Here is a 26,646-nt window from a genome sequence, read left to right on the forward strand (position 1 = left end):
TTCTGGAGCTTGAACTCAGGGCCTGAATGCTGTCCTTGAGCTTTCTCAAGGCTTAGTGCTCTACAACTTGAGCCAGAGCACCACTTCCAGCTTTTTTTTTTTTTTTTTTGCTATGTGGTACCAAGGAATTGAACCTGCGTCTTCATATGTGCTAGGCAAGCACTTTTAGCACTAGCCAAACTCCTGGCCAGTAGTTAACTTTTTGAGTGTTTATCACGTGTCAGTTAACTGTATGCAGTGTTTTACATTATTTTTTTAAATCAAATCTGAGGTTCTCATAGATAAAGACAATTGATAAGTCCCCTGTCTCCCCCAACTTCCCATATTGGCTTTTGAACTTAGGGTCTCATGCTTGCTAGGCTAGGATTTTACTACTCGAGCCTCTCCTCCAGCCCTTCTTTTCTCCCCCTCCCCACCCATTTTGTTAATGGAATTTCACAATCTCCCTAGGCTGGTCTTGAATCACAGTTCTCTGAATCTTAGCCTTTTTAGTAGTTAGGATTTATAGGCATGAGACACCAGGGCCTGGCTGCTTTTGTATTTTTAATGGCAAGTTAATACTCAGGACTTGTGTATGTAGTTGTGTTTCTTAGATTCCTATTCTGTTACCAAAAATTGTGAAGATGTCTTTGTTAGTGTGTGTGTCTGTGTGTATGTGGGGGGTGGGGGTGGGGAGTTGGCATTTAACTCTTAAGAATTGTGTTAGGGGACCAGGATCCTAGTGGTAGCATGCTCGCCTAGCGTGCACAAAGCCCTGGGTTTGATTTCCTGAAACCACATACACAAAAAGCCAGAAGTGGTGCTGTGGCTCAAGTGGCAGAATGCCAGCCTTAAGCAAAAAATGTTCAAAGACAGTGCCCAGGCCCTGAGTTCAAGCCCCAGGACAGGCAAAAAACCAAAAACTAAAACTCTGTGAGACTCTTTATTTTTTTTTATTTTTTATTTTTTGCCCAGTCCTGGGGCTTGAACTCAGGGCCTGAACATTGTCCTTGGGCTTTCTCAAGGCTAGAGCACTAACCCTTGAACCACAGCACTACTTCCAATTTTTTCTGTGTATGTGCTACCCAGGAATCGAACCCAAGTCTTTGTGCATGCTAAGCAAGCACTCTATCAGTACTCCAAACTCCTGGCCCCTCTCATAGGTTTTTCTGCCTGGTCTGGCTTCAGAATGGGATCTTTAACTTGACATCTATACTCTTAAATACTCAGGAGGCTGAGATCTGAGGATCATGGTTTGAAGCCAGCTCAGACAGGAAAGTCTGTGGGACTTGTAACAATTAAACATCAGAAACAAGCCAGAACTAGAGCTGTGACTCAAATGATAGAGTGGTAGCCTTGAGTAAAAATGCTCAGGGACAATGTCTAGGTCTTGAATTCAAGCCCTAGGAGCTGTAAAAAAAAAAAAAAAAAGTGATCCATATATATCAACCTCCTGAGTAGTTAGGATTATAGGTATGAGCCATTTGTATCTGGCAGTAATTTTTTTGTTTTGTGTGTGTGCTAGTCATGGAGCTTGAACTCAGGGCCTGGGCACTGTCCTTGGACACTTTTTGCCCGAGGCTAGCAGTCTGCCACTTGAGCCATAGGACTACTTCTGGCTTTTTGAGTATATGGTACTGAGGAATTGAACCCAGGGTTTCATGCATGCTAGGCAAGAGCACTACCACTAGGCTATGCTCCTGGCCCTGGCAGTAATTTTATTTCTTTTACCCCCTGGTACTAGGACTTGAATTTGGAACCTTGTTCTTGGTTCGCTTTTTTGCTCATAGCTAGGGCTCTCCCACATAAACCATACTGTGCTTGCATCTTTTTGCTGGTTATTTGGAGATAAGAACCTTTTGGATTTCTCTGCCCAGTCTGACTACAAACCTTAAATCTCCATATCTCTGAATCTCATTCTCTTGAACAGCTACGATTGTAGATGTGACCATTGTCACTTGGCCTGATACTTTATATACTGGTGTACTTTGCTTTGAAAAATAATGCTAAGGAACATGAATTTAGATCAGGAAAAATGCTTTTTGATTTTTGAAGGGCTTGAACTCAGAGCTGTGCATTTTGCTTAGATTTCTTGCTCAAGTTTGCTTTACTATGTGAGCCATACGTCTACTTTGGTTTTGTTTTTTTGTTTTTTTTTTTTGCTAGCTAAATAAGGATAAGATTTTCTTGTATTTGTCTGCTAGGGCTAGCTTTGAACCTCAGTCTTAAGATCTCAGCCTTCTAAGTAGTGAGGATTACTTGGATGAACCACTGGTGCTTGGCTCTGTTAGACTTATTATTGTTACTATTCTTGGTTGTGAAGCTTGAACTCTGGGCCTGGGCACTGCCCCTGATTTCTTCAGCTCAAGGCTACTGCCCTACCCTTGAGCCATAGTACTGCTTCTGATTTTCTAGTGGTTAATTGGAGATAAGAGTCTCATGAACTTTAGTACCTGGGTTGGCTTTGAACCTCAATCCTCAGATTTCAGCCTCCTGAATAGCTAGGATTATGGGCGTGAGCCACCATACCCCGGCTTCATTTCAGTTTTCTTGGGATATTGGCCCTTTATTGTTTGTTTGCTTGTTTCCCCTCTCTGTCTCTCTCTCTGTCTCTCTCTTTGTCTCTCTCTTTGTCTCTCTCTACTACTTGAGCCACAGCACCACTTCTGGTTTTTCCTGTGCATGTGGTACCAAGGAATCGAACCCAGGCCTCTGTGCATCAAGTACTCTACCAGTAGGCCAGACACCTGGCCCCCATTTCTGCCTTTTTTGAATAATTTATTGGAGATGAGTCTCATGGACTTTCCTGCCCTGGCTGGCTTCAAGCAGCATTCCTCAAATTCAGCCTCCTGAGTAGCTAGGATTACTGGTGTGAGCCACTGGCACCCAGCTGTTTTGGTCTTACTAGTCTTCACTTAAAAATATGGTTGGGAGAGGCTGAAAGTGGAATATCTTGGTTTAATCAGTTTAGGTAGAAAAGTTGGGAAGACTTTTTATCAACCCATAGCTGGGCATAGTAGCAGGTGCTTGCCATTCCAAGCTGTGTGGGAGGCACAGAACAGGAAGGTCATAGCTCCATGCCAGTTTGTGCAGAAAAGTCCCATAGAACCTGTCTCAGTGGAGGGTAACTGGATGTGGTGGTGTGGGCCTGTGCCTCTGACCCCAGCAGCTATGTGAATCTAGGGTAGGTAGATTGCAGGTATGTATTAAGATCCTATTTTGAAAACAACCAGTAAAAAAACAATGTTGGAGCTGGCTGCTGGTGGGTCACACCTATAATCCTAGCTACTCAGGAGGCCGAGATCTGAGGATCTGGGTTCAAAGCCAACCCAGACAGGAAAGTTTGTGAGAATCTCATCTCCAATTAACAAACAGAAAATCAGAAGTGGCACTGTGGGCTCAAATGATAGAGCACTAGCCTTAAGCCAAAGAGCTCAGGGACAGCATCCAGGCCCAAAGTTCAAGGCCCATGACTGACCCCCCCAAAAAATGTTGGAGATAATGGCTCAGTGGTAGAGCACCAGGTTAGGAAGTATAAGACATTGAGTTTGCCCCCCAAAATCAAATTCTGATGACTCTTTGGCATAGGCTAATATTTAAGACAAGGCTCTACTCAGTTTGTTGTGATCCTTGTATATGTAGATAGGGACTGTTGGCCGATTCACTTTTTTTTTTTTAATAGGTAATCTGTTTGGGTTCTGTTTAATCAGAGAAATTTCTAATCAGAGAGAAATTTCTAAGTATTTTTTTTTTAGGCTGAGAGGCCTGGTTATTAGTACTATTTGAGCTAGGAGGATGCCAAAATTTGAGTATGTAAAATGTGACTTTCACTTAACTCCTTTAAAATAAGATTCAAAGCTTTTCCTTCAGCTGTCCAGTGGCCCTGAATCTAGATTTCTTCTTGTTCGTTGTCTTGAGAAAATTATCCTAGGATAAAGATTTGATAGAGTATGGTAGAGAAGGATATTTTCAGTTGTTCTTGGTTTAGACTTACGAGGAAACGAGGCATGTCCCATATGTGTAAACCATCACTGCATATGCATTTCCCCTAGTCCCTGTTCCCTGGATCCTTACATTAGTCTGATTTTCACTGCTGTCTCACTACTTTTGGATGTGTCCTATTCCTGATCTAAGATATTTCTCTGTGTGTGTGTGTACACACTGGATTGACTAGTGTCTGTTAAGTGCTTATAAGAATGTGTGTCATCTATAATTGAGTTATATCCCATTCTCCCTAACTTCCAGCATTTTGTAGGATATTGTCTTATGCTTTTCTGTTGGTTTGCTTGTTTTGCATTTGTGGCTTTATGCTTTTTTATCTAGTATTTACTTTCTGTATTTATGGAAGGAAAGAAGATAGTTTTTAAGAGTAATTGTGCTAGTGATGGGGACTTTCTGATTTCTTTTGAGGCAAGTTTCATGACCCTCTTTCCTCAGCCTCCCAAACTGCTGGGATTACAGCCATGGTGTCCTTGTACCCAGTTTCTTCTTGAATCTTGCTTTACCTGTTACTAGTTATATGTTGTCAGTGTGTCTTTTTTACTTGATTCCCTCATCTCAGATATTTTTGTATCTTCCCATTGGTTCTACTTACTTATTACATATTCAGTCTTTTCTCTCTTGACTTTTATTGACAAACTTTCTGGAAAAATAAAACTAAGTTATATATTCACTTCCTCAGCTACTTGCCATCTTCCAATCTCTTAGTTGTGCTTAATGATCAAGAGATAACTACTTGTCTGTATAAGTGATAGTATGGAATCTGCATTATTTGTTACTGGGTGTATTTCATCATGGACATTGTCCATTTTATCTTTGGTGATCTTTAAGTGAAGATTCATGTATAAGTTCTTAAACAGTTTAGCATCAGGAAGATTGCTATGTTTGTTGATCTAGTATAAATTCCTCCTTTTTGTTATACATATATAGTACTTTCTATTTTTCTTTTGTTCTGGCTGCCTGTCAGGCAGTCCAGAATCAAATTCTGGTCTTTAGTTACCTCGGCTATATTAGTCTTATTATCAGTGTGTGTGTTTTCTCTTCCTCCTTCCATTGGATTTAGGACTTCACCTCTTATCTCTGTTTCTCTGCGTGTTGATTTCATTCTCTCATACTACAGACTCTCTACTACATGAGGCTGGAACCATGACTGCTGGCAACTTTTGGCTTTCATCTTCCCAGCCCCTTCCACCAAGAGAAGGGGCTTTCTTGAAGAATCCTGAGAAGGACTCTGATTGACCTGTCTTGGATCATGTACCCACCATCCCTCTGGCTGGAGTGGGGTGGGTACTATGAATGGCAACCCTCACTAGAACTACATAGTTGGAGTCAGGGGTAAGAGAGTTTTCATGATGCAGGGGGGAAGGGGCGGGTGCTGTTCGGAGAAGGTGAAAGCTGTGAAGCAGATGAACAATAGATGTCCACAATACTGGCTATCAATACTTGTTTTTCTATTTATTTGTGTACTTTCTCATAGACTTTCTCAAACCTAATTTTAGTTGTAAGTTCATAAAATACTGTTGACTTCTATTGATTTACTCTTGAAAGTACTATATCTGACTCTCAACTCTGTCACTGACAATTTAGCTCCATGCTTCCTAGGAAAGTGCTCTATCACTTGAACCACCTGAGCCACATTCCTCCTCCCTTTATCAGGTTGGTCATGGGGTTTGAACTTGGGGCCTGGGCACTGCCCCTGTGCTTTAAGGCTAGTTAGTGCTCGACCACTTTGAGCCCCAATGCCACTTTTTTGTCAGTCCTGAGGCTTGAACTCAGGGCCCGGGCATTGTCCCTGAGCTTCTTTTGCTCAAAGCTAACACTCTACCACTTGAGCCACAAAACCACTTCTGGCTTTTTCTGTATATATGGTACTGAGGAGTCGAACCCAGGGCTTCCTGCTTGCCAAGCAAGCACTCCACCACTAGGCCACACTCCCAGCCTTTGATTGTCTTTAAGATAGTTGTTTTGAAGACTGTTCTAGAAGATTTGTCATTGTCCTTCCAACCCAGAATCTTGTTAGGCAGTCTGCACCACTTGGGGCACAGTTGCAACATTTTTGGCATTAAGTATTTTTCAAAGAGGTCTTACATTTGTGCCTTCGCCAGTGTGGACTGTGATCTTTCTGTTTATTCACATGTGTGCCACTCTACCCAGATTTTTCTTTTTTTCTCGCCCCCCCCACCCCTGCCCCTCTGTTTTTTCCTGTTCCTTTTTTGTTTTGTTTTGTTTTTTTTTTTTTGGTTTCCTCTGGGGCTTGGAACTCAGGGCCTGGGTGCTGTTCCTAAAAAGCTCTTTTTTTTTTTTTTTTTTGCTGAAGGCTAGCGTTCTACCACTTTGAGCCCCAGTGTCACTTGTGGGTTTCTGGTGGTTAATTGGAGATAAGAATCTCATGGACTTGGGCCGGGAGTTTAGCCTAGTGGTTAAAGTGCTTGCCTAGCATACATGAAGACCCAGGTTCGATTCCTCGGTACCACATACATAGAAAAAAGCCGGAAGTGGTGCTGAGGCTCAAGTGGTAGAGCTCTAGCCTTGAGAAAGTCCAAGGACAGTGCTTCAGGCCCTGAGCTCAAGCCCAGGACTGGCAAAAAAAAAAAAAAAAAAAAAAGAATCTCATGGACTTGATTGGCCCAGGCTGGCTTTCAACAGCTCTCAGCCTCCTGAGTAGCTAGGCATGAGCCACCAGCGCCCAGTGTCAGATTTTTCTTAATTGGTTGATATAGGATCTGGTAGACTTTTTTTTTTAATTAAAGAATTTATGAGATAGCTTCAAGTTATGATCCTCCTAATCTCCCTCTCTGTATTAGCTAGGATTACACGATGAGCCATTGTGCTGGGCCTGTTAGGTCTTTTTCAGACATTTTCTGTTTATATATTTATATTTGAATGATGCATATTTTTTGGGTCTTTGTCCTTTTTGCTGGGGATTAAACCCAAATGTCTAAAGCAAGTGCACCATCGTTGAGCTGAAACATATTCCACAGGATTCATTGTGTTGCCCAGGCTGGCCTGGAACTTGTTATGTAATTTTTTTCTCTAATGCTGTCTAGGTCTTTCTGGAGGATTTTTCTTCTGTTCTTTTAGAAATTTTTTAATTTTATGCTTGGCATGATCCATTTTGAGTTAGTTTTTTTTTGTTATGACATTAAGGCTTTTTTTTTTTTTTTTTTGTCAGTTCTGAGGCTTGAACTCGGGACATGGCCACTTGTTGGGTTTTTCTTCAAGGCTAGTACTCTACCACTTCAGCCATAACACCACTTCCAGTTTTTTTTTTCTGTGTATGTGGTACCAAGGAGTTGAACCTGGGTCTTTGTGCATGCTAGGCAAGCGCTGTACCACTAGGCCACACTCCCAGCGTCTCATTTTTTATTTTTATTTTTTGTCAGTCATGGGGCTTAAACTTAGGGCTGGGCACTGCCCCTGAGCTCTTCCATCTCAAGGCTATTGCGCTCTACCACTTGAACCACAGCACCACTTCCACAATTGTTTTTTTTTTTTTTGTCAGGGAATATCTCATTGCTCTATACTTTAGAAAAGTCTGTCTTTCCTCCATTCCTCACTCTGTTCTCCTGGTTGCCCTCCTGAGTGCCAGAATGTTAGACCCTACTGCATTTAGAGATTTGTTTCTTCCTTTTTTTCTTTTATGTCATGAACAGTCTTGATAGTTGTCTAGGTTGGCTTTGATTTCAGTCTTCCTACCTTTACTTCTTGAGTTCTGGGATATAGTTAGCCTATTTCTTTTTGGATATAAACATTTATAAATTTTCTTCTCTATTACTAGGTGCATTTGTACCTTAAAGTGTTTTCGTGTTTTCTTCATGTCTGTGTAGAATTATTTTTCTTTACATGGTGGTACTATGGATCAAAACTAGGGTCTCTGCTACGCAAGTGGTTTACCACTCAACTCCATCCCCAACTGTAACACATTAGGGATTTAAAAGTATTTAAGCCAGGCACCAGTGGCTCACGTCCTAGCTATTTAGGAAGCAGAGAACTGAGGATTGGGGTTGGAAACTAGCCTAGGCAGAAAAGTATGCAACTCTAACTCTAATTAACCACCCAAAAGCCAGAAGTGGCTCAAGTGGTGGAGTGCTAGCTTTGAGCAAAAAAGCTCAGGACAGAGCCTAGGCCCCGAGTTCAAGCTCCAATACTGGCACCCTCAAAAAAAAAAGAAAACAAAAATAAATGTATTTAGAGCTGGGCATTGGTGGCTTATACATGTAATCCTAGTTACTCAGGATGCTGAGATCTGGAGAATTGAAGTAAAGTCTTCTTGGGCAGAAAAGTACAAAAGTCTTTATCCCTAATTATTAAACTAGCAAAAGACTGGACTACAGGCATGGCTCCATGGTAAAATACTTGTAACAAGTATAAGCCTGAGTTCAAACTCTAGTACTGTTATCCATTTTTACCTTTCTCAGTGCCTCTCCCCCCACCAAGACCCACCCCTCCACTAAACAATATTTAAATTACAGATAGTGGTTCAATCCTCCCAACACTTCGGAGGAGAGATTGAGGCTAAAATAAAAATAAAAATAAAAATAGATATAAGTATTGGAATTTTTCTTTGATATTTTCTTAACTTTTCCACATTAATTTCATTTTGATCAGAACACAAGAAAAGTTTTTTTTGTGTCCGTGTAACACAAAACTTTTTAAATTTATTGAGTTTTTTATTAAATAATTTATTAATATTAATTTTTACTTCATATTTCAAGTGACGTATTTAACAAACAAGTATTCAAGAAGGGAATCTATATATAATCACTGGCACTTGCATTTTAGAACATAATTAAAATTAGGCTGAGGGTTTCTATGTCATAGATACATATTAATCTATGTAATAAAACATGTCTATAGTCATAAATTTTTATGTCTATGTAGTTATTGAGTTGTTTCATGGTTTCTTTTAAGAATTAATGTTGATTTTTACATCATATTTTAAATGACAAGTTTAACAAACAAGTGTTCAAGGAGGGAATCTCTATTTACAATCACTGGGACTTAGTGTTTAGAACTTAATCGAAGTTAGGCTAAGGGTTTGTATGTCATAGAGACATATTAATTTAAGGAGTAAAACATGTCTATAGAGTCATAGGTTTTTATGTCTATATAGTCATGTTTTTTTGGGGGGGGCAGTCCTGGGGTTTAAACTCAGGGCACTGTCCTTGGATACTTTTTGCTCAAGGCTAGCACTGCCACTTGAACCACAGTGCTATTTGCAGCTTTTTCTGAGCTATGGCACTGAGGAATTGAACCCAGGACTTCCTGCATGCTAGGTGAACACTCTACCACTAGGCTACATTCCCAGCCCCTGTTTTATGGTTTTAATATGGTCATTGTGGTGAATGTTCCATATGTACTTGAGTAGTCAGTTCATGGAGTGGAGTTTCTTGTAAATGTCGCTGAGGCCAGTTTGAATAGTAGTATTTCTCAAGACTTATGTTCACTGGTTTTCACTTGCTCTATAACATCTAAGATTACCTGAAAATTTCAAAATATAATTGTAGATATTTTCATTTACTCTTACTTTGATTTATTTTGAAAGTCTTTTATTAGGTAAATAAATGTTTAGGATTTGGGTCTCTTTCTTTTGGTGCTAGGGATTCAGTGAACTCAAGTCCTTGAACTTACTAATAAAACATTCTATCACTGAGCTTTTAACTCTAGTACATCTTTTATTTTATTTTTTATGTGGTGCCAGTCTTGGGGCTTGGACATTATCTCTGAGTTTTTTTTTTTTTTTAATTTCTCCAAGGATTTCATTCTGCCACTGGAGCCTTAGCTCCATTTCTTAGCACAGACTTAATCCTGTCTAGGCTGGCTTCGAACCATAATCCTCAGATCTCTCAGCCCTCTTGAGTAGTGCCTGGTTTTGTACCTTCTTGACAAATTAAACCCTTAACCTTATTCTTTGTGACAAGAATTTATTGTATATTAATATTACTATTTCCACTTTGTTGTGATGGTATGGTTTTCAATAAAACAGCCCCTCCTTTTTTTTTTTTTTTTTTTTTTGCCAGTCCTGGGCTTGAGCTCAGGGCCTGATCACTGTCCTTGGACTTTCTCAAGGCTAGAGCTCTACCACTTGAGCCTCAGCACCACTTCCGGCTTTTTTTCTATGTATGTGGTACCAAGGAATCGAACCCGGGTCTTCATGCATGCTAGGCAAGCACTTTAACCACTAGGCCAAACTCCCGGCCCCAAGCCCCTCCTTTTTTTGGTTAGGATTTTTCATCTGGCTTGAACCTTTCCTCTCCTCCCCGCCCCCAACTCCTGGGGCTTGAACTAGGACCTGAATACTGTCCTTGGGCTTTTTCAAGGCTAGAGCTCTACCAATTGAGCCACAACACCAATTCTGGCTTTTCTGTGTATGTGGTACCAAGGAATTGAACCTGGGTCTTCATTCATGCTAGGCAAGCACTCTACCACTAGGCCAAACTCCCTGCCCTGTGGCTTGATCCTTTCTAGGGGTTGATAGTTATTAAATTAATGCATTGTGGTGTAAATTTTACTTTAAAAAACTTTTCTCTAAAACTCCAATGTTATATTTTAATTAAAGCCACAAGAGAAGAAATGTTTGGACCTGGGTGCTGGTGGCTCATGCTACTCAGGAGGCTGAGATCTGAGGACCATAGTTCAAAGCTAGCCCAGGCAGGAAAGTCTATGAGACTCTTGTCTCTAGTTAACCACCTGAAAAACTAGAAGTGGAGCTATGGTTCAATGTTGTAGAGCATTGGCCTTGAGCAAACAAGCTCAAGGATAATGCCTAGGCCCTGGGTTCAAGCCCCATGTCTAACAAAAAGAAAAAGAAATGTATGCATGCATGCGCGCATGTATTTGGTATATATTTGGACTAGGCTCCAAATATATCATGCCTATAATACTAGCTAACTAGGAGGCTGAAATCTAAGGCTCACAGTTGGATGACAGCTTGGGCAAGAAAAGTATATGAGACTATCTAATTAGCCACCAAAAAGCCACAAGTAAAGCAAGTCATAGAGTACTTGTCTTGAGTGAACAAGCTAAAGGGCAGCACCCAGGTCCTGAGTTCAAGCCCTACTCGCAGCTCCAGAACATATGTATACAATATTAGAAAGTATATGTAAAATTGTCCTCTTGAAGTTAATAAAAAGCTAACTTAGTTACTTTTTAAGTTTTTTTCCTTTTGAAATTCTAATATTGGGAACCCAGGGATTCTCTTACTTGGCTTATTTCACTCACAAGTAGTAGGTGCTTTACTGCTTGAGCCATGCCTCCAGGTCTACTTTTTTTTGGTTAGGTAATTGGAGATAGTTTTTCCACAGATTTGTCTGCTCAAGCTGGCTTCAAACTGCTGCTCTTAGATCTGTCTCCTGTGTAGATAGGATTATAGGCATGCCCAGCCATTTTTTGTAAGTTTCTCCAGTATTTCCTTTAAGTGAGCATTAATTGTATGGATGTATGTACATATGTACGTATTTGCTAGTCCTGTAGCTTGAACTCAGGATTTGGGCATGTCCTTGAGCAATTTTTGCTCAAGACTAGCCACTCTACAGCTTGAGCCACAGCACCACTGCTGGCCTTTTCTGTTTATGTGGTAATAGGAATAGAACCCAGGGTTTGTGCATGCTAAACAAGCACTCTACCACTAAGCTACATTCCCAGCCCCTAATTGCAGTGTGTGTGTGTGTGTGTGTGTGTGTGTGTGCATGCATGTGTGCATGTGCAAGTGCGTGCATGCAGGCGTGCATGCTCTCACCCTGTAAATTTCATGGTATGACTTTCATAAAAGGCCTTATCTCTAGATGGTCAAATTTTTAAAAAGTGTTACATTTGTACTTCGTTTTCTGTAGGTACTGGTGTTTGAACCCAGTGCCTTGTCCTTATTGCTACCTTACCTACTCTGCCAGCCCTTCTAGCTTTTTAGTCATCTGAAATTCAGTCATAATTATCTTAAAGGAATTGCCTAATAATTCTGTTATTTCAGCCATTAAATCTTGTAAGTTTTGATTAATTTTGTCATTGTGATTTTTATCTTGTTCTCTATTACTGTGTGCATACAATTCTCTGTGTACTTTTTTTTATAGGTTGTGCTGTTGGTATTTTTTTTTTTCTTCTTTGTGTTAATTTTCTTTTTTCTTTTTTGGTGCCAGTATTGGAGCTTGAACTCAGGGCCTGAGCTGTGTTTTTTTCTTTGTGTGCAAGACTATTACTGTACTACTTTGAGCCTCAGCTCCACTTATGGCTTTTTTGGTATTTGAGTGGAGATAAGACTTACAGACCTTCTTGCCTCTGCTGGCTTCAAACTGTAATCCTCAGATCTAAGCCTCCTGAGTAGCTAGGACAGGCATGAGCTTTTCTTAGTCCTTTGATGAATATGAATTACTAAGTTTTACATTATGGCTCTGAAAGTGGGTACTATTCAGCTCCTTGTATATGTTTGGACATTGTTACTTCTAATTCTTTTGTTTGTTCTCCTTCTGGTCTTGTTTGGTCCTTCACATTCAAGTGATGATTTATTGAAAACTCTAGGGTGAATCTTTGTAGATATCTTCATTTTTCTCTCTCTCTCTCCAGCTGTCTACTCATTGCTGGTCTCCCTTGTGAGCTCTAGCCACCTTGGCTTCCTTGGACTCCCAACTCCGTTTTCCTCAACTTGGGGAGACCACAGGCTCTGCCTGGGTTCTTCTTCCCTGTTCCTTGGCCTGGAAACTCTCAAGGCAGTAAGCTGGGCAACTATGTGACTTGTGTCATTTGTTTCTTGTTTTTGAGGGATCATTGTCCTATGTTACTTGTCCAGTATCTTAGTGCTGTGATTTCATTCATTTTGTTAGGTTTTTTTAATTTCACACAAGAAAGCTAAGTCCAGTCCTCTTTATTCACTCCATCTTAACTAGAAGTGGTATCATTGTGGTAACTTGCATTTTCATAATAACTAGTGATAGTGAGCATGTTTTAGTTTGTGTTTTGATGACCATTTGTGAGTTCTCTTTTAAAGAGTTCATTCAGACCTTTACCTTCTTTTTTGTTTTTAAGTTGTAGGTTTTATATGTTCTCAATACTGGCCTTTGCATAGACTAATGTTTTAAATTCTTCCCTTAAATCTGTAAATTTTTACCTATTTTCTTAACTGTGCCCTTTGATAAGCAGAAATATTTTAATCTGAAGAAGTCTAATTTAATCAGTGTTTTCTTTTATAGTTGTTGCTTACTGTGAGCTAAGACACTTTTGCCTAACCCTGAAGTCATGAAGGTAATTTCCTTTATTTCTTCTACTTTCTTTATTTCTTCTTTTTTTTTTTTTTTTTTTTTTTTTGCTAACCCCTATTTAGGTCTGATGTATGTCAATTATTTTTTGTAGGATTCATTTCTGCATATGGCTATCATGGTTTTGTACCAACTGTTGTGAAGTCTTTCTTCACTAGATTGCTTTTATTCTTGTTCAAGATTATATATTTTTTCACATTTTCATGTAAATGTTGGCTTCCTGTTTGCTCCCCATAGTTGGTGGGCTTAGGCTCAGCCATATGCATTGTCCCTGAGCTCTTGTATTCAAGGCAAGTAAGCACTCTGCCACTTTGAGCCACAGCTCCCCTTCTGGTTTTCTGGTGGTCAATTAGAGATAATAGTCTCATGGGAACTGCCCTGTTCTTGCTGGCTTTGAACTTAGATCCTTTGATCTCCGTCTCCTGAAAAGCTAGGATTATAGGTGTGAGCCACCAATGCCCAGCATCAGAGGACTGGTTTAATTTTAAAGCTTCTGGTTTCTTTTCTGGCTCTCCTCTACATTTTCTTCTTTCTACTTTGATTTTACGTCCCCTCCACCCCCCACCATTGTGGGGTTGAACTCAGACACTGGGCTGTGTCCTGAGCTCTTTAAGCCACAGTGCCACTTCTTGGTTTTCTTGTGGTTCATTGGAGATAAGAGTCACAGACTTTTCTGCCCAGAGCTGGTTTCCAACTATGATCCTCAGATCTCAGCCTCCCGAATAGCTAGGATCACAGCTTGTGAGCCACAAGCTCCCAGCTGTACTTTGTTCCTGTTTTAGGTTCTTTAGGTAGAACCTCGAGTCATTAAGATTGAACTCAGGGATTAGGCACTGTCCTTGGGCTTTCTCAAGGCCAGAGTTCTGCCACTTGACCTGCAACACCTCCTTGGACTTTCTCAAGGCTAGAGCTCTACCACTTGAGTCTCAGCACCACTTCTGGCTTTTTTCTATGTATGTGGTACCAAGGAATTGAACCTGGGTCTTCGTGCATGCTAGCCAAGCACTCTACCACTAGGCCAAACTCCCCTCCCTGATTCATCCTTTTTTGAGGTTTCATGATTAATTTTTGACTTACCTTGAAATTTAAAAAATTTCCTTTTTGGAATTACTCTTAGAATTACTATTTTAGAATTACTTAAATGACATGCAACTTATATACTGTACAGTCCAGTCATTTGACTTGTATAGTTCTTTGGTTTCAATTAAAAAAAACAAAACAAAACAGAAAACCAGCCAGGCAGGGTGGCTCATATCTGTAATCCTAGCTACTCAGGAGGCTGAAATCAGAGGATCTCAGTTCAAAGCCATCCCGTGGAGGAAAGTCTGTTGATTCTTATTTCTAGAAATCCGAAAGTGGCACTGTGGCTCAAGGGATAGGGTAGTAGTCTTGAGCTGAAGAGCTCAGGGAGAGCGCCTAGGCCCAGCCTGGTACAGACAGAACAGAACAGAGAAAACCTCAAACCATCACTGCAATTAAATTTAGAGTGTTTTTACCATTTCTAAAATAATCTTGAACTTTAAAAAGAATCTTTATTAACCTCTCCCCACTATTTTATTCCTCCAGCCCCTGGCAGACACTGATCCTCCCTCCCTCCCTCTTTGTCTTTGTCTTTTTCTCTTTTTGGATGCTGGTGTTCTGGGGCTTGAACTCAGGGCCTGGGCATGGTTTATGAGCTTTTTTTGCTCAAGGCTAGCAGTACCTGGCTTTTCCTTTTTTTTTTTTTTTTTTTTTGGCCAGTCCTGGGGTTTGAACTCAAGGGATTGAGCACTGTCCTTGGGCTCTCTCAAGGTTAGGGCTCTACCATTTGAGCCACAGCACCACTTTTGGCTTTTTTTTGTGTATGTGCTACTGAGGAATTGAACCTGGGTCTTTATGCATACTATGCAAGCACTCTCTCTATCACTAAGTCAAACCCATGGCCAGTGCCCGGCTTCTGATCTACATTTTGTCTCTATAAATTGGTCTCGCTTGGCGTGGTGGCTTATGCCTGTAATCCGAGCTACTCAGGAGGCTGAGATCTGAGGATCAAGGTTCGAAGTCAGCCTGGGCCACAAAAGAACCTGAGACTCATCTCCAATTAATCTCTAGAAAATGGGAAGTGGGGCTTGGCTCAAGAGCTCAGGGACACTGTCCATGCCAAGGGTAGGATGGTAGTCTTGAGCTGAAGAGCTGAGGGATAGCGCCCAGGCTGAGTTCAAGCTCTATGACCCACCAAAAAAGAAAAAAAAAAGAAATTGGTCTATTCTGTGTGTTTCATATAAGTAGAATTACATGATTTGAAATATTTCATGGAAGGAGATGTGGGAGAAGAGTGAAGGGAAAGAATCAGAATAACCAAAAACTACTTATGTAAAACTTTCTTATTTATATATTTTCTTTGAAGAAATATATTTTCATATCTTCTGACCATTTTTCTTTTCTCTTCCTTGATGGTACTGGGGTTTGAATTGAGGACCTTGTGGTTGTTAGGCAAGTTCTCTTGAACCATGGTACCCTGCCCCGCCCCCCCCTTTTTTTTTTGCTGTGGTTATTTTGTGATGCTGTCTGGTAGTTTTGTCATTTTCTTTTGACTACTTTTAGATTTCTTTTTTTTTTTTTTTTTTTTGAACCAGCTCTTGGGCCTGAGCACTGTTTTTGAGCTTTTTCAAGGCTAGAGCTCTACTACTTGAGCCACAGGCACCACTTATGGCCTTTCTATGTATGTGGTACTTAGGAATTGAACCTGGGCCTTCCTGCATGCTAGGCAAGCACTCTACCACTAGGCCAAACTCTATATGCCCTTCACTAACTTTTTGAATGTCATTTCTGTTAAGATTGTCCGGAAACTTTCACTTCGCATATTGTTTTATTCAGTTTCTGAATTTTCTTTTTCTCCTTTCTCTTTCTTCTCTTCCCTCCTTTTTTCTCTGGAGAGCAAACCTCAAGGACTCAAAAACAGAGCATGCTTACCACTGAGCTGACCATATGTTTCTACATTTTAGTTCCTTTTCCTTCATTAAGATTTCCTATTTCATTTATTGTAGATACATCTTCATTGTTAGGTTCCATTGATTTTAGTTATAAAAAACCCTTGTCTGCTAAATTCACTGTCTGAATCACCTCAGGGTTGATGTCTTTTGAGGATACTGACATCTTTGGTTTTAGGTAGATTAGGTAACTTGGATCATCTCATGCATGTTATGGATGTTATTTTTGGAAAAGACCATATTGTATTATATTCCTTTGAAGAAATTATTTTAGGTACTTGATTTGGTTGCATTCAAGCTACTTTTTGCATATTTTGAGTACCTGCTTAAATTTCATTTTCTTTCTTTTGCTTTTCATGTTACTAGCTTGTCCTGTGTTTGTATGGTCCAAAAAAGTGCTGAAGATTTAGATTCTGTACATAAAGATGTGGAGCTTGGGCTGGGAATGTGGCTTAGTAATAGAGTGCTCACCCAGCATGAGTGATGCCCAGGGTTCGATTCCTTAGTACCACATATACAGAAAAAGCTGGAAGTGGTGCTGTGGCTCAAGTGGTAGAGCACTAGCCTTGGGCAAAAAGAAGGTAAGGAATAGTGCCCGGGCCTTGAGTTTAAGCCCCAGGACTTGGGGTGGGTGCAGATGTAAAGTTTTCTTATTTATTTATGGCTTGAACTCAGGGCCTGGGTGCAGTCCCTGAGCTCTTCTCAAAGCTAGAGCTCTACTACTTTGAGTCACCATATCACTTTGTTTCTGTTGGTTAAGTCTCTGGGCTGGCTTTGCACCACTTTCCTCAGACGTCAGCCTCCTGAGTAGCTAGGATTACTGATGTGAGCCACCTGCACCTGGCTTTATTCTTTACTTTTTGGGATTCAAATCTTTGTATAAAGTCAGTAAGGTTGATCTAAACTTTGTCTTCTGGTTCTTAAATATTAGGACTCCAAGAGTCACTATGACTTGACTAGCTTGTCTTCAAGCTAATAGTTCTAAAAATATTGTCAAACTATTAGGCTGATCCCTTCAGTTTTTTTTTTTTTTTTTTTTTTTTTTGCCAGTCCTGGGCTTGAGCTCAGGGCCTGAGCACTGACCATGGACTTTCTCAAGACCAGAGCTCTACCACTTGAGCCTCAGCACCACTTCCGGCTTTTTTCTATATGTGGTACTGAGGAATCAAACCCCGGGTCTTCATGCATGCTAGGCAAGCACTTTAACCACTAGGCCAAACTCCCGGCCCCCCCTTCAGTTTTTTACTTTACACAGAATATAGTTGCTTTTATCTCCCCTCTGTTGTATTCTGGTTGCTGCTATTTGCATTTTGTCTGGAATTTATAGTTACTATCTATGTCAAGGGGTTATTTTTTGAGCTTATTTTAAAATGGAAGCTTATTTTATCATGGATTTAGAAATGTTTAGTATGTTTCAGGCCTTTTGCCATTAATCTCTATTGACCTGCATTTCACCTTTTTCCTGTTGGCTGAAGATGAGCACATAATTCTTTTTTTTTTTTTTTTTAATTTTTATTTTTTTGCTGGTCCTAGGGCCTGAGTACTATCCGTGAGCCTCCTCGTGCTTAAGGATAGTTAGTGCTTTACCAGTTTAGCCACAGCATCACTTCTGGCCTTTTCTAAGTAGTTTGTTGGAGATAAGAGTCTCACAGAACTTTCTTGCCTGGCTTGGCTTTGAATGGCAATCCTTAGATCTCAGCCTCCTGAATAGCTAGGATTGTAGGTGTGAACCACCCACACTCTCTCATAAGTCCTTTTTATTTTATTTTATTTTGTATTTTTACTTTTATTTTTGCCAGTCCTGGGGCTTGAACTCAGGGTGTGAGCACTGTCCATGGGCTTTTTCCTCAAGGCTAGCACTCTGCCACTTGATCCACAGCACCATTTCTGGCTTTTTCTATGTATGTGGTACTGAGGGATCAAATTCGGGTCTTCGTGCATGCTAGGCAAGCATTCTACCACTAGGCCAAACATAAGTCCTTTTTATGTGATTGATAGTTTGATACAGATTACTTCCAGTTGATACAACAAGATGCTCCAAGCTTACCTGGGTTGGCCTTGGAATCCCTTGTCAAGACAACACATTTTGCTTAAAAAAGAAAACTGGGGCTTACAGGTATAGCTCAGCAGCAGAATATTCATCTAGCATTCATGAATCCCTGAGCTGAATCATAAGTAACTTAAAGAAAAAAAACCCTAAACTCTTCTATCTGAATGCTCACACTTGTAGTCCAGGCTATACAGGAGATTAAGACTGTCCTCTTACCTCTAGTTAACTCCCCCAAATTGGAAGTGGAACTGTGGCTCAGATGGTAGAGCACAAATCTTTTTTTTATTAAAGAATTAATTAACATTAATTTTTACATCATATTTCAAATGATGCATTTGACAAATATTCAAGAAGGGAATCTCTATACAATCACTGTCACTTAGATTTTAGAACATAACTGAAATTAGGCTGAGGGTTTGTATGTCATAGATACCTTTAATCTATGTAATAAAACATGTCTATAGAGTCATAGATTTTTATGTCTATGTAGTTGTGTATATATTTCCCGTACCATGTCCATAGCATTGGGTATGCAAATACTGAGTCCTCGCTCTTGTACTGTTTGGATCTAATAGTCACATACTAAGGATACCATATGCCTTTGTTCCTTTGGTCTTGACTTGCCTCAACATAATTCGTAGTAGAGCACTAATCTTGAGTGGAAAAAGCTAACAGTACCCAGGTCCTGAGTTCAAGCCCCAGTACTGACACAAAATAAAACACTCAACTTTTTCAAGGGTGAAAAATAAATTAACCAGCTTCCTAATCTGCAGATTGGGCTGGGACTGAAAATCCTAACTGGGTAATTAGTTGGTAGTTTTGACCATCCCATCCTGAAGCTGTCTAGGGGTACCTGCTTAAAGCCACCTTATTAGCATAATGTCAAGTGTGATCCACTCACTTCAAAAATCCCTGTGTGTGTGTGTGTACACGTGTACATGTGTGTGTACGTGTACATGTGTGTGTACGTGTACACGTACACGTGTCTGTCCATTTGTCTAGTCCTGAGGCTTGAACTAAGTGCCTCAGCACTGTTTCTGAGCTTTTGGTTAAGGCTAGCACTCTGCTACTTGGGCCACAGCACCACTTGCAGCTTTTTCTGTGTATGTGGTACTGAGGAACCAAACCCAGGGCTTTATGCATGCAAGGCAAGTACTCTACTACTGAGCCACATTCCCAGCTCCTCTGAGGATCTTAAGAGCTCTCTGCCCGGAACTGGGGACAAAGGTAGACTATATGTTTTTATTTTATTATACTCTTGAAAACAGACTCTTTTGGGATAGTGCTGGTAAGAGGGGCAAGGGCTAAGTCAGAAAGTAAATGAAGATGAACATGATCAAAGTAGTTTATTTGCATGTATAAAAATAGAACAGGAAAACCTGTTAGTTGTTTCAAAAGAGGAATAGGGTAAGGTAGACTGATAGGGTAAGTGATCAAAGTATATTTTGTGTATAAGACTATCATAATGAAATTCCCTTTGTACAATCAATGTATGCTAAGAAAATATAAATTACAAATACTTATAAAATAATTCAAAATTATATCTTACATATAGCCTGAATAAGATCATACTTAGTTTATGCTTCTTACTCTGGTTACAGTCTGTAAACTCACGTAAATTTACTGGCTTGTTACATAGCTACAGCTTCCTAATGGTCAGTATTTTGGTAAATTGGGTTTAGTGAATTGTGCGTGGAGATTGATGCCAAAATGACACTAAAATTATTAGGGTGGGGAAAAAAGACTTTTATTCTTTTGTTCTGGTTTAGAAAAGAGCTCCTTTAGGAAGGTAGTTTAGGAAGGTAGTGGTAGAGCACTTGCCTAGTATAAGTAGCTCCTGAGAGTAATCCTAGTACTGAAGGAAAAAGAAAGAATAGGAGAACTTTTGAATAGCATTTACTTGTGTTAGATATTTTTTTTCCCCCAGTCCTGGGCTTGAACTCAGAGCCTGTGCACTGTCCTTGGACTTTCTCAAGGCTCTAGAGCTCTACCACTTGAGCCTCAGCACCACTTCTGGCTTTTTTCTATGTATGTGGTACTGAGGAATCTAACCTGGGTCTTTGTGCATGCTAGGCAAGCTCTCTACTACCAGGCCAAACTGCTGGCTGGCTTCCTTCTCTCTCCCCCCCTCTCTCTCCTCTTTCTCCTTCCCTCCCTCCCTCCCCCTCTCTCCCTCTCCCTCTCCCCCTCTCCCTTTTCTTCTTTCTTTTGCTCTCCCTCCCTCCCCCTCTTCTTCTGCCTTTTTCCCTTTCCCTCCCTCCCTTCTTCCCTCCCTCCCTCTCTCTCTGTCCCCCTCTTCCCCCCCTTTCTTTTTGCCAGACCTGGGACTTGAACTCAGGGCAGGATTTTAACAGTTAAAGTGTACTTTTAAAGAAGTCTCATATCTGATGCAGTGAGGAAGATCCCTTGTTATTGAAAAGTCATTTTGTGAGTGATGTTCTAGAATATTTTTGTTGCAATTATTGCAGATGCTATTTCCATATTTTTATTTATTAGTTTTGTAGTTTGAGGAAATATATTGTGCCTTTGATAATCTGAAAAAAATTCATTTTCTCTCCCCCCCCTTTTTAAATAGAGATGTGAACTGTGTCCCCATAAAGATGGAGCTTTAAAAAGAACAGATAATGGGGGTAAGTACTGAGCTTGCTTTTTTGAAAAAAATTGAATATTGATGTGGTAAAGGATTTTTAAAAATCTGGTAGTTCATTTTTTAAAAAATCGAATTCAACAGTGTTTACTACTCATTACCTGTTGTAACTAGAGCTGTTGGCACGTGTCTCAGGAAGCTGAGATTTGAGGCATTTTGGAGTCAGCTTGGGCAGACAAATCCAAGAGATTTATCTTTTAATTAACCAGCAAAAGGCCAGAAACAGAGGAATAGCTTGAGTGATAGAGTGTAAGTCCTGAGTGGAAAAAGCTGAATGAAAGCATGAGATCCTGAATTCAATCCATTCAATAGTCAAAGAAAGGAAACTGAGGGAGAAAGCAGTAATGGACTCAACTGATTGATTTGAACAAGATTTTGCTGTGTAGTCTAAATTGGCCTCAAAGTTGTGCTCTTCTGACTTCTTCCCATGATGTGTACCGTCAGCCAACTTAGTTCATATTTTATCTAAGTTGCTTACTGGTCAGATAATTTATTGGAGACAAGTTTTCACTGTGTAGCCTAGCCTCAAGCCTAAGATGTTTTTCCCTCAGCCTCATGAATTCATAGACTATAGTTACAACAGTTTTTCTCCTTTTTAGAAAACAAATATTTTTTATTTTATGCGGAATGATCTACATACTTATAATTAAAATCTTATGGCTTTCCTTTTTTTTCCCTTGCCAGTCCTGGGGCTTGAACTCAGGGCCTGAGCACTGTCGTTGGGCTTTCTCAAGGCTAGTGCTCTACCATTTGAGCCCCAGCTCCACTTTGCTTTCTTTATGGCTATCTAATGTTCCTGGTATGGATGTGTATATGTGTATGTTTGCATACACACCCTTGTGTTCATGTGTATTATCACATCTTTATTCATTTATCTAATGTTGGGCACATTGGCTGATTCTATATCATTGTGTGCAGGTGTCTTTGTGGTAAATTGACTTAGTCTTTTGAGAAAACTTGATTCTGATTTCCATAGTTGTACTAGTTTGCATTTCTCTAACAGTGCTTGCCGAGTATTCCCCACCCCAATCCTCACCAGCATTTGTTTGTTTTCTTAATGGATGCCTTTCTGACTGGGATGAGATAGAATTTTAATGTGGTTCTGATTTGCATTTTCTTTGGTTAAGAACGGTGAACATTTCTTCATGTTCAACATTAGCCATTTGTATTTTTTTTTTTTTGGTGAGAATTGTTCAGTTCAATAACTGTTCACTTTTATTTATTCTCTTGCTGCTCAAATGTTTGAATTCTTTATAGATTTTGGGTTTTAACCCTTTATTTGTGGAATACCTGACAAAGATTTTTTTCTTCCTTCCATAGCTGAGGACTGAATTCAGGGCCTGGCACTTGCTAGGCAAGGGCTCTTCTGCTGAGCTAAATCCCCAACCCTGTGACAAAGATTTTCTAACATTTTGTAGGTTCTTTTTTATTTCTGGTGATGTGTGCTTTTTTTTTTTTTTTTTTTTGGTCATGGCCTTGAACTTGGCCTGGGAACTAACTGTACCTGAGCTCTTCAGCTCAAGGCTACCGCCCTACCCTTGAGCCAAGCTCCACTTCCTATTTCCTAGAGGTTAATTGGAGATGAGTCTCAGGTCCTTTTGTGTCTGGGCAGTGTTTAGTTTTAAGTGATTGCTGCATGTTGTAAATTTCTGGTCAATGGTCTCTGGTACTTTTGTGCCTGTGCTGGCTTTGAACTTTGATCCTCAGATCTCAGCCTCTTGAGGAGGTAGGATTACAGGCGTGAGCCACTTCGCCCAGCTCTTTTTTTTTTTTTAATTGCTCAAGTTTGGCACTCTGCCACTGGAGCCACACCTCACTTTTAGCTTTTTGCTGGTTCTTTGGAGATCAGAGTTTGATGGACTTTCCTGTGTGGGCTGGCTTTGAACTACCATCCTCAGATACAAGCCTCCTGAGAAGTTAAGATTATAGGGGTGAGCCACTAGTGCCCTATGTGATAGTTTCTTCTGCAATGGAGAAACTCTATTTGATAGTCTCATTTGTCAATTCTCACTCTCATCTCCTGGGCAACTGTTGTTCTATATTTATAGCATCTGTGGTCCTTCATTAAGCTTAACATTTTTTTGTAACCTTTTGACTGTTTTGTAATAATCTTAGCTTGAAGCATTCTCTGGTCCAAAATATTTTCAGTGAATGATACCGATACCATCAAGTCACAGAAGAAAATTTCTTTATTTCCTTATTCTATAAGCTTTGTTCTGTATTTAAAGTCTTTATAAAGTTTCACTTATTTTTCTTTCAACTTTTTGATTAAAAAGTGAAGCAGGAATCACATGCCAATTGCTTACTCCTGTAATCTAGCTTGAGGTAGCTGAGAAAAGGAGGATCATGGTATTTGAGGCTAGCCTGTACAGAAATGTTTTTTAGACCCTCTCTCTTTCTATGCAATAGCAAGGAGTTTATTTGGCGCATGGAAGGAAATTGGAAGAGCATCTCTTAGGGCCCTCTTGCTGTGCTTTATCATGGTGTCTGGTGGAAGGGCAGAAAGCTGGCATGTGCAAGAGAGGAATGGGGACAAACATCCTTGTACCAGAACCTTTACCTGCCATATCTACAAATCCTTGGGAAGCTTCAGCTTTTCTTTTATCAGGCCATGTGAAGGACAATAAATACTTTTAAATCTTCCCAGAATAATTTTAATTGCAAAAGGACATCTTCTACTTTGATAAAGATTTTCTTATTCTCTGTTGATAAATTTGGTTTGTCTTTTCACCCTGCAAATTGGTCCCCTGGTGGCTGATAGGCTCCTTAGACCCTCTTTTTCAATGAAGAATGTCGCAGGGGTCCATGCCTTTCATCGTAAGATATTGTGAGACTGGGATTGAGAAGATAGGTGTCAGGCTAACCCAGGTGGAAATGTCTTTGAGAATCTCTCTCTATGAAGAGGAATTGTATGTAGTGTTGGACACTTGGAGCAAAGGGAAACGCAGAAGTAGGAAGATCTCAGCTCAGATGTGTCCAAGAAGGAGGAGGGACATTATCCTAAAAATAAATAGTAAAAAAAAATATGTTTGGAAGCATTTTCTAGCTATCTAATAGCAGCCTAGTAAGGTTGAGGCTCTGCCTTCAACACTCACAAAGTAGCTCAGAAACCTATGTTAGTCTAGGTGTGGAACATAATTGTCTTGTCCTTCCACATACTGCTTCCTTGGTGAGGAATGTAATAGAGAGGTAAAATTGTTGCCTGGCACATGTAAGGCCCTACGCTTAATCGTCAGCTCTGCAAACGAACCCAATAATAACAAATGTTAGAAGTACCACCAGTATAGTTGCAAACAGTGTCTTTGTCAATTTATTGGAGGTAAGAATCCGAATTTTATACTTGGACTGAATTTGAATTTTTCTAATTAAAAATTGTTACTATAGCATTGATTTATAGAGGGGTTAATATTATATAAGTCAGGTAAAAAGTACATTTCTTTTTGGATGGCTTTGAACCTTGATCCTTGGATCTCAGTATCCTGAGTAGGAGTGCAGTCATGTAATTACAGCTCCTGGGCTGTAATTAACTGTTTCTGCAGGCGTGTAATTACAGCTCCTGGGCTGTAAATAATTGTTTTTGCTTTTTTGCTGTTCCTGGGGCTTGAACTAAGGCCCTAGGTGCTGTCCCCGAGTTTTTAGCTCAAGGCTAATAATGCACTGTCACTTCCAGCCGCAGCTCTGCTGGCTTTTTTGGTGCTTAACAAGGGTCTCATGGACTTTTTTTTTTCTGCTCTGGCTGTCTGAAATCCATAGATGTCAGCCTCCCGGAGTAGCTAGGATTATATGTGTGAGCTACTGGTGCCTGGACTACAGTTAGCTTTATTTTTTTTTTTTTGATTAAAGAATTTATTAACATTGATTTTTACATCATATTTCAAATGACGTGTTAAACAAGTATTCAAGAAGGGAACCTATATACAATCACTGGCACTTAGATTTTAGAACATAATTAAAATTAGGCTGAGGGATTGTATGTCATAGATACATATTAATCTATGTAATAAAACATTATGTCTATAGAGTCATAGATTTTTATGTCTATGTAGTTGTGTTTATATTTCCAGTACCATGTCCATAGCATTGGGTTTGCAAATATTGAATCCTTGGTCTTGTACTGTTTGGATCTAATAACCACATATTAAGGATATTAGCTTTTCAAAACAAATGATGCTAGCAATTGAACCTGGGCCCCATACCTACTAGGTAAATTCTCAACTACTGACATATATCCCAGCCTCAGTGTTTCTTTTAATGTGTGCAAGTGTACTTTAAAATAACTGTAGGGTCAGGAATGTGGCTTAGTGGTAGAGTGCTTGCCTAGCATGCAAGAAGTGCTAGTTCGATTCCTCAGTACCACATACACAGGAAAAAGCCAGAAGTGGTGCTGCGGCTTGTGGTAGAGCACTGGCCTTGAGAAAGCTCAAGCAAAGTGTCCAGGCCCTGAGTTCAAGACCCAGTACTGGCAGAAAAATAACAAAAACACCAAAACTCTAAAATGTTTAATACAATAAATACATAAACTAGTAAGATAATTTTATTATCACTGTTAAGAATTATGTGGTATACATTGTTTCACATATTTCTATACAACTGGCAGTATAGCAAGTTTGCTTAGGTTAGCATCACCACAAGTGTTTCACAGTGTATTATACTGGAATATTTTGATTGCTATGACATTACTATGCCATAGGAAGTGTTTCCCTGCATAACAGTCTTAGGGGACCACGGTTGTACATTTGTCTCTGAAATATTTTTATGTTGTATGTGACTGTAACTTAAACTGAAAATATGTTGCTAGATTTAAACTGTTGAATGTAATAGCTTGAATATTGGCTGTTTGCCTCATGTTACCATAGCTTATTTGAGTACTGTAGCCTCTGTAAGAGTGTGGTTTGTATTACTAGCTTGGTAGAAGCTCACAATTCTAAATTTTCAAGTATAATTCTTACTAAGTGCATTCTACTGTCTTGACATTGCAAAATTGAAAAATTGTGAATCAATCCACTGAAAATTTGAAACTGTGCTAAATATTCCTTGTATGTATTAAGTAGCATCTTTCATTGTTTTCAAGATTTTTGTTTTTTTTGCTTTGCTTTTAATAAGTTACATTTATATGTTGTGCAAATTTGGGCATTTTTCTCTATACCTGTTTTTTTTGTTGCTCCTCTGCTTCGGGATATCCCATTACACATACATTTGTAGGTGTGATTGTGTCCTACAGATTTCTTAGACACAGTTTTGTTTTTATCCAGAGCTCCTCAGACTAGATAATTGTAATCAGCTTATCACCAAGGTTGCTCATTTTCTTTTTCTTCGGCCCAGTCTGGTTTAATTTTGCTGCTTGCTTTATGTCAAAACCTTTATCCCCCTGTGGTGCTGAGGACTGAACCCAGGGCCTTGCACAAGATTGACAAGTGCCCTTACCCTGAATACATACTCAAGCCCTGAAAGCTGCTTTTGATTTTTTTTTTTAAACTCAGGGCATTATATTCTTATTTAGCTGGCATTCTGCCATTTGAGCAATGCCTTTAACTATGCTTTTTGCTGGTTATTTGGAGATTGCCTCTCACATGCTCTCCTCCCAGAACTGACTTCAAAATGTAATCTTTTTGTTCTCAGCTTCCTGAGTTCCAAGGAATATAGACAGACTAGCTATGAGGCTGTTTATATAAAGACATCAATGTCTGTTTTTTGTTACATATAATTGTGGAAACCTGTGTATCTTCCTTTGTCTTCATTTATTGTTTTGACAAAGAT

The 26,646-nt window shown here is 39.7% G+C and overlaps 1 protein-coding gene across 10 annotated transcripts in view; it reads left to right on the forward strand.

Moving 5' to 3' along the window:
• The window catches only part of Mllt10 (MLLT10 histone lysine methyltransferase DOT1L cofactor), a 121,473-nt gene that overhangs the window by 6,233 nt on the left and 88,594 nt on the right, over positions 1-26,646 (forward strand). For 8 of the 10 annotated variants that reach the window (XM_090319002.1, XM_090319000.1, XM_090319003.1 and 5 more), the window contains one exon: positions 20,818-20,872. In XM_090319002.1, coding sequence (XP_090175128.1) covers positions 20,818-20,872 — 55 coding nt within the window. Of the gene's footprint in view, positions 1-5,159; positions 5,314-12,608; positions 12,681-13,157; positions 13,210-20,817; positions 20,873-26,646 lie in introns of those variants that run through there. The other 2 variants (XM_090319005.1, XM_090319007.1) reach the window with 2 other exon arrangements.

The sequence above is a fragment of the Megascapheus bottae genome, chromosome 26, assembly GCF_031878675.1.
Source record: "Megascapheus bottae isolate mThoBot1 chromosome 26, mThoBot2.hap1, whole genome shotgun sequence".
Lineage (NCBI taxonomy): Eukaryota > Metazoa > Chordata > Mammalia > Rodentia > Geomyidae > Megascapheus > Megascapheus bottae.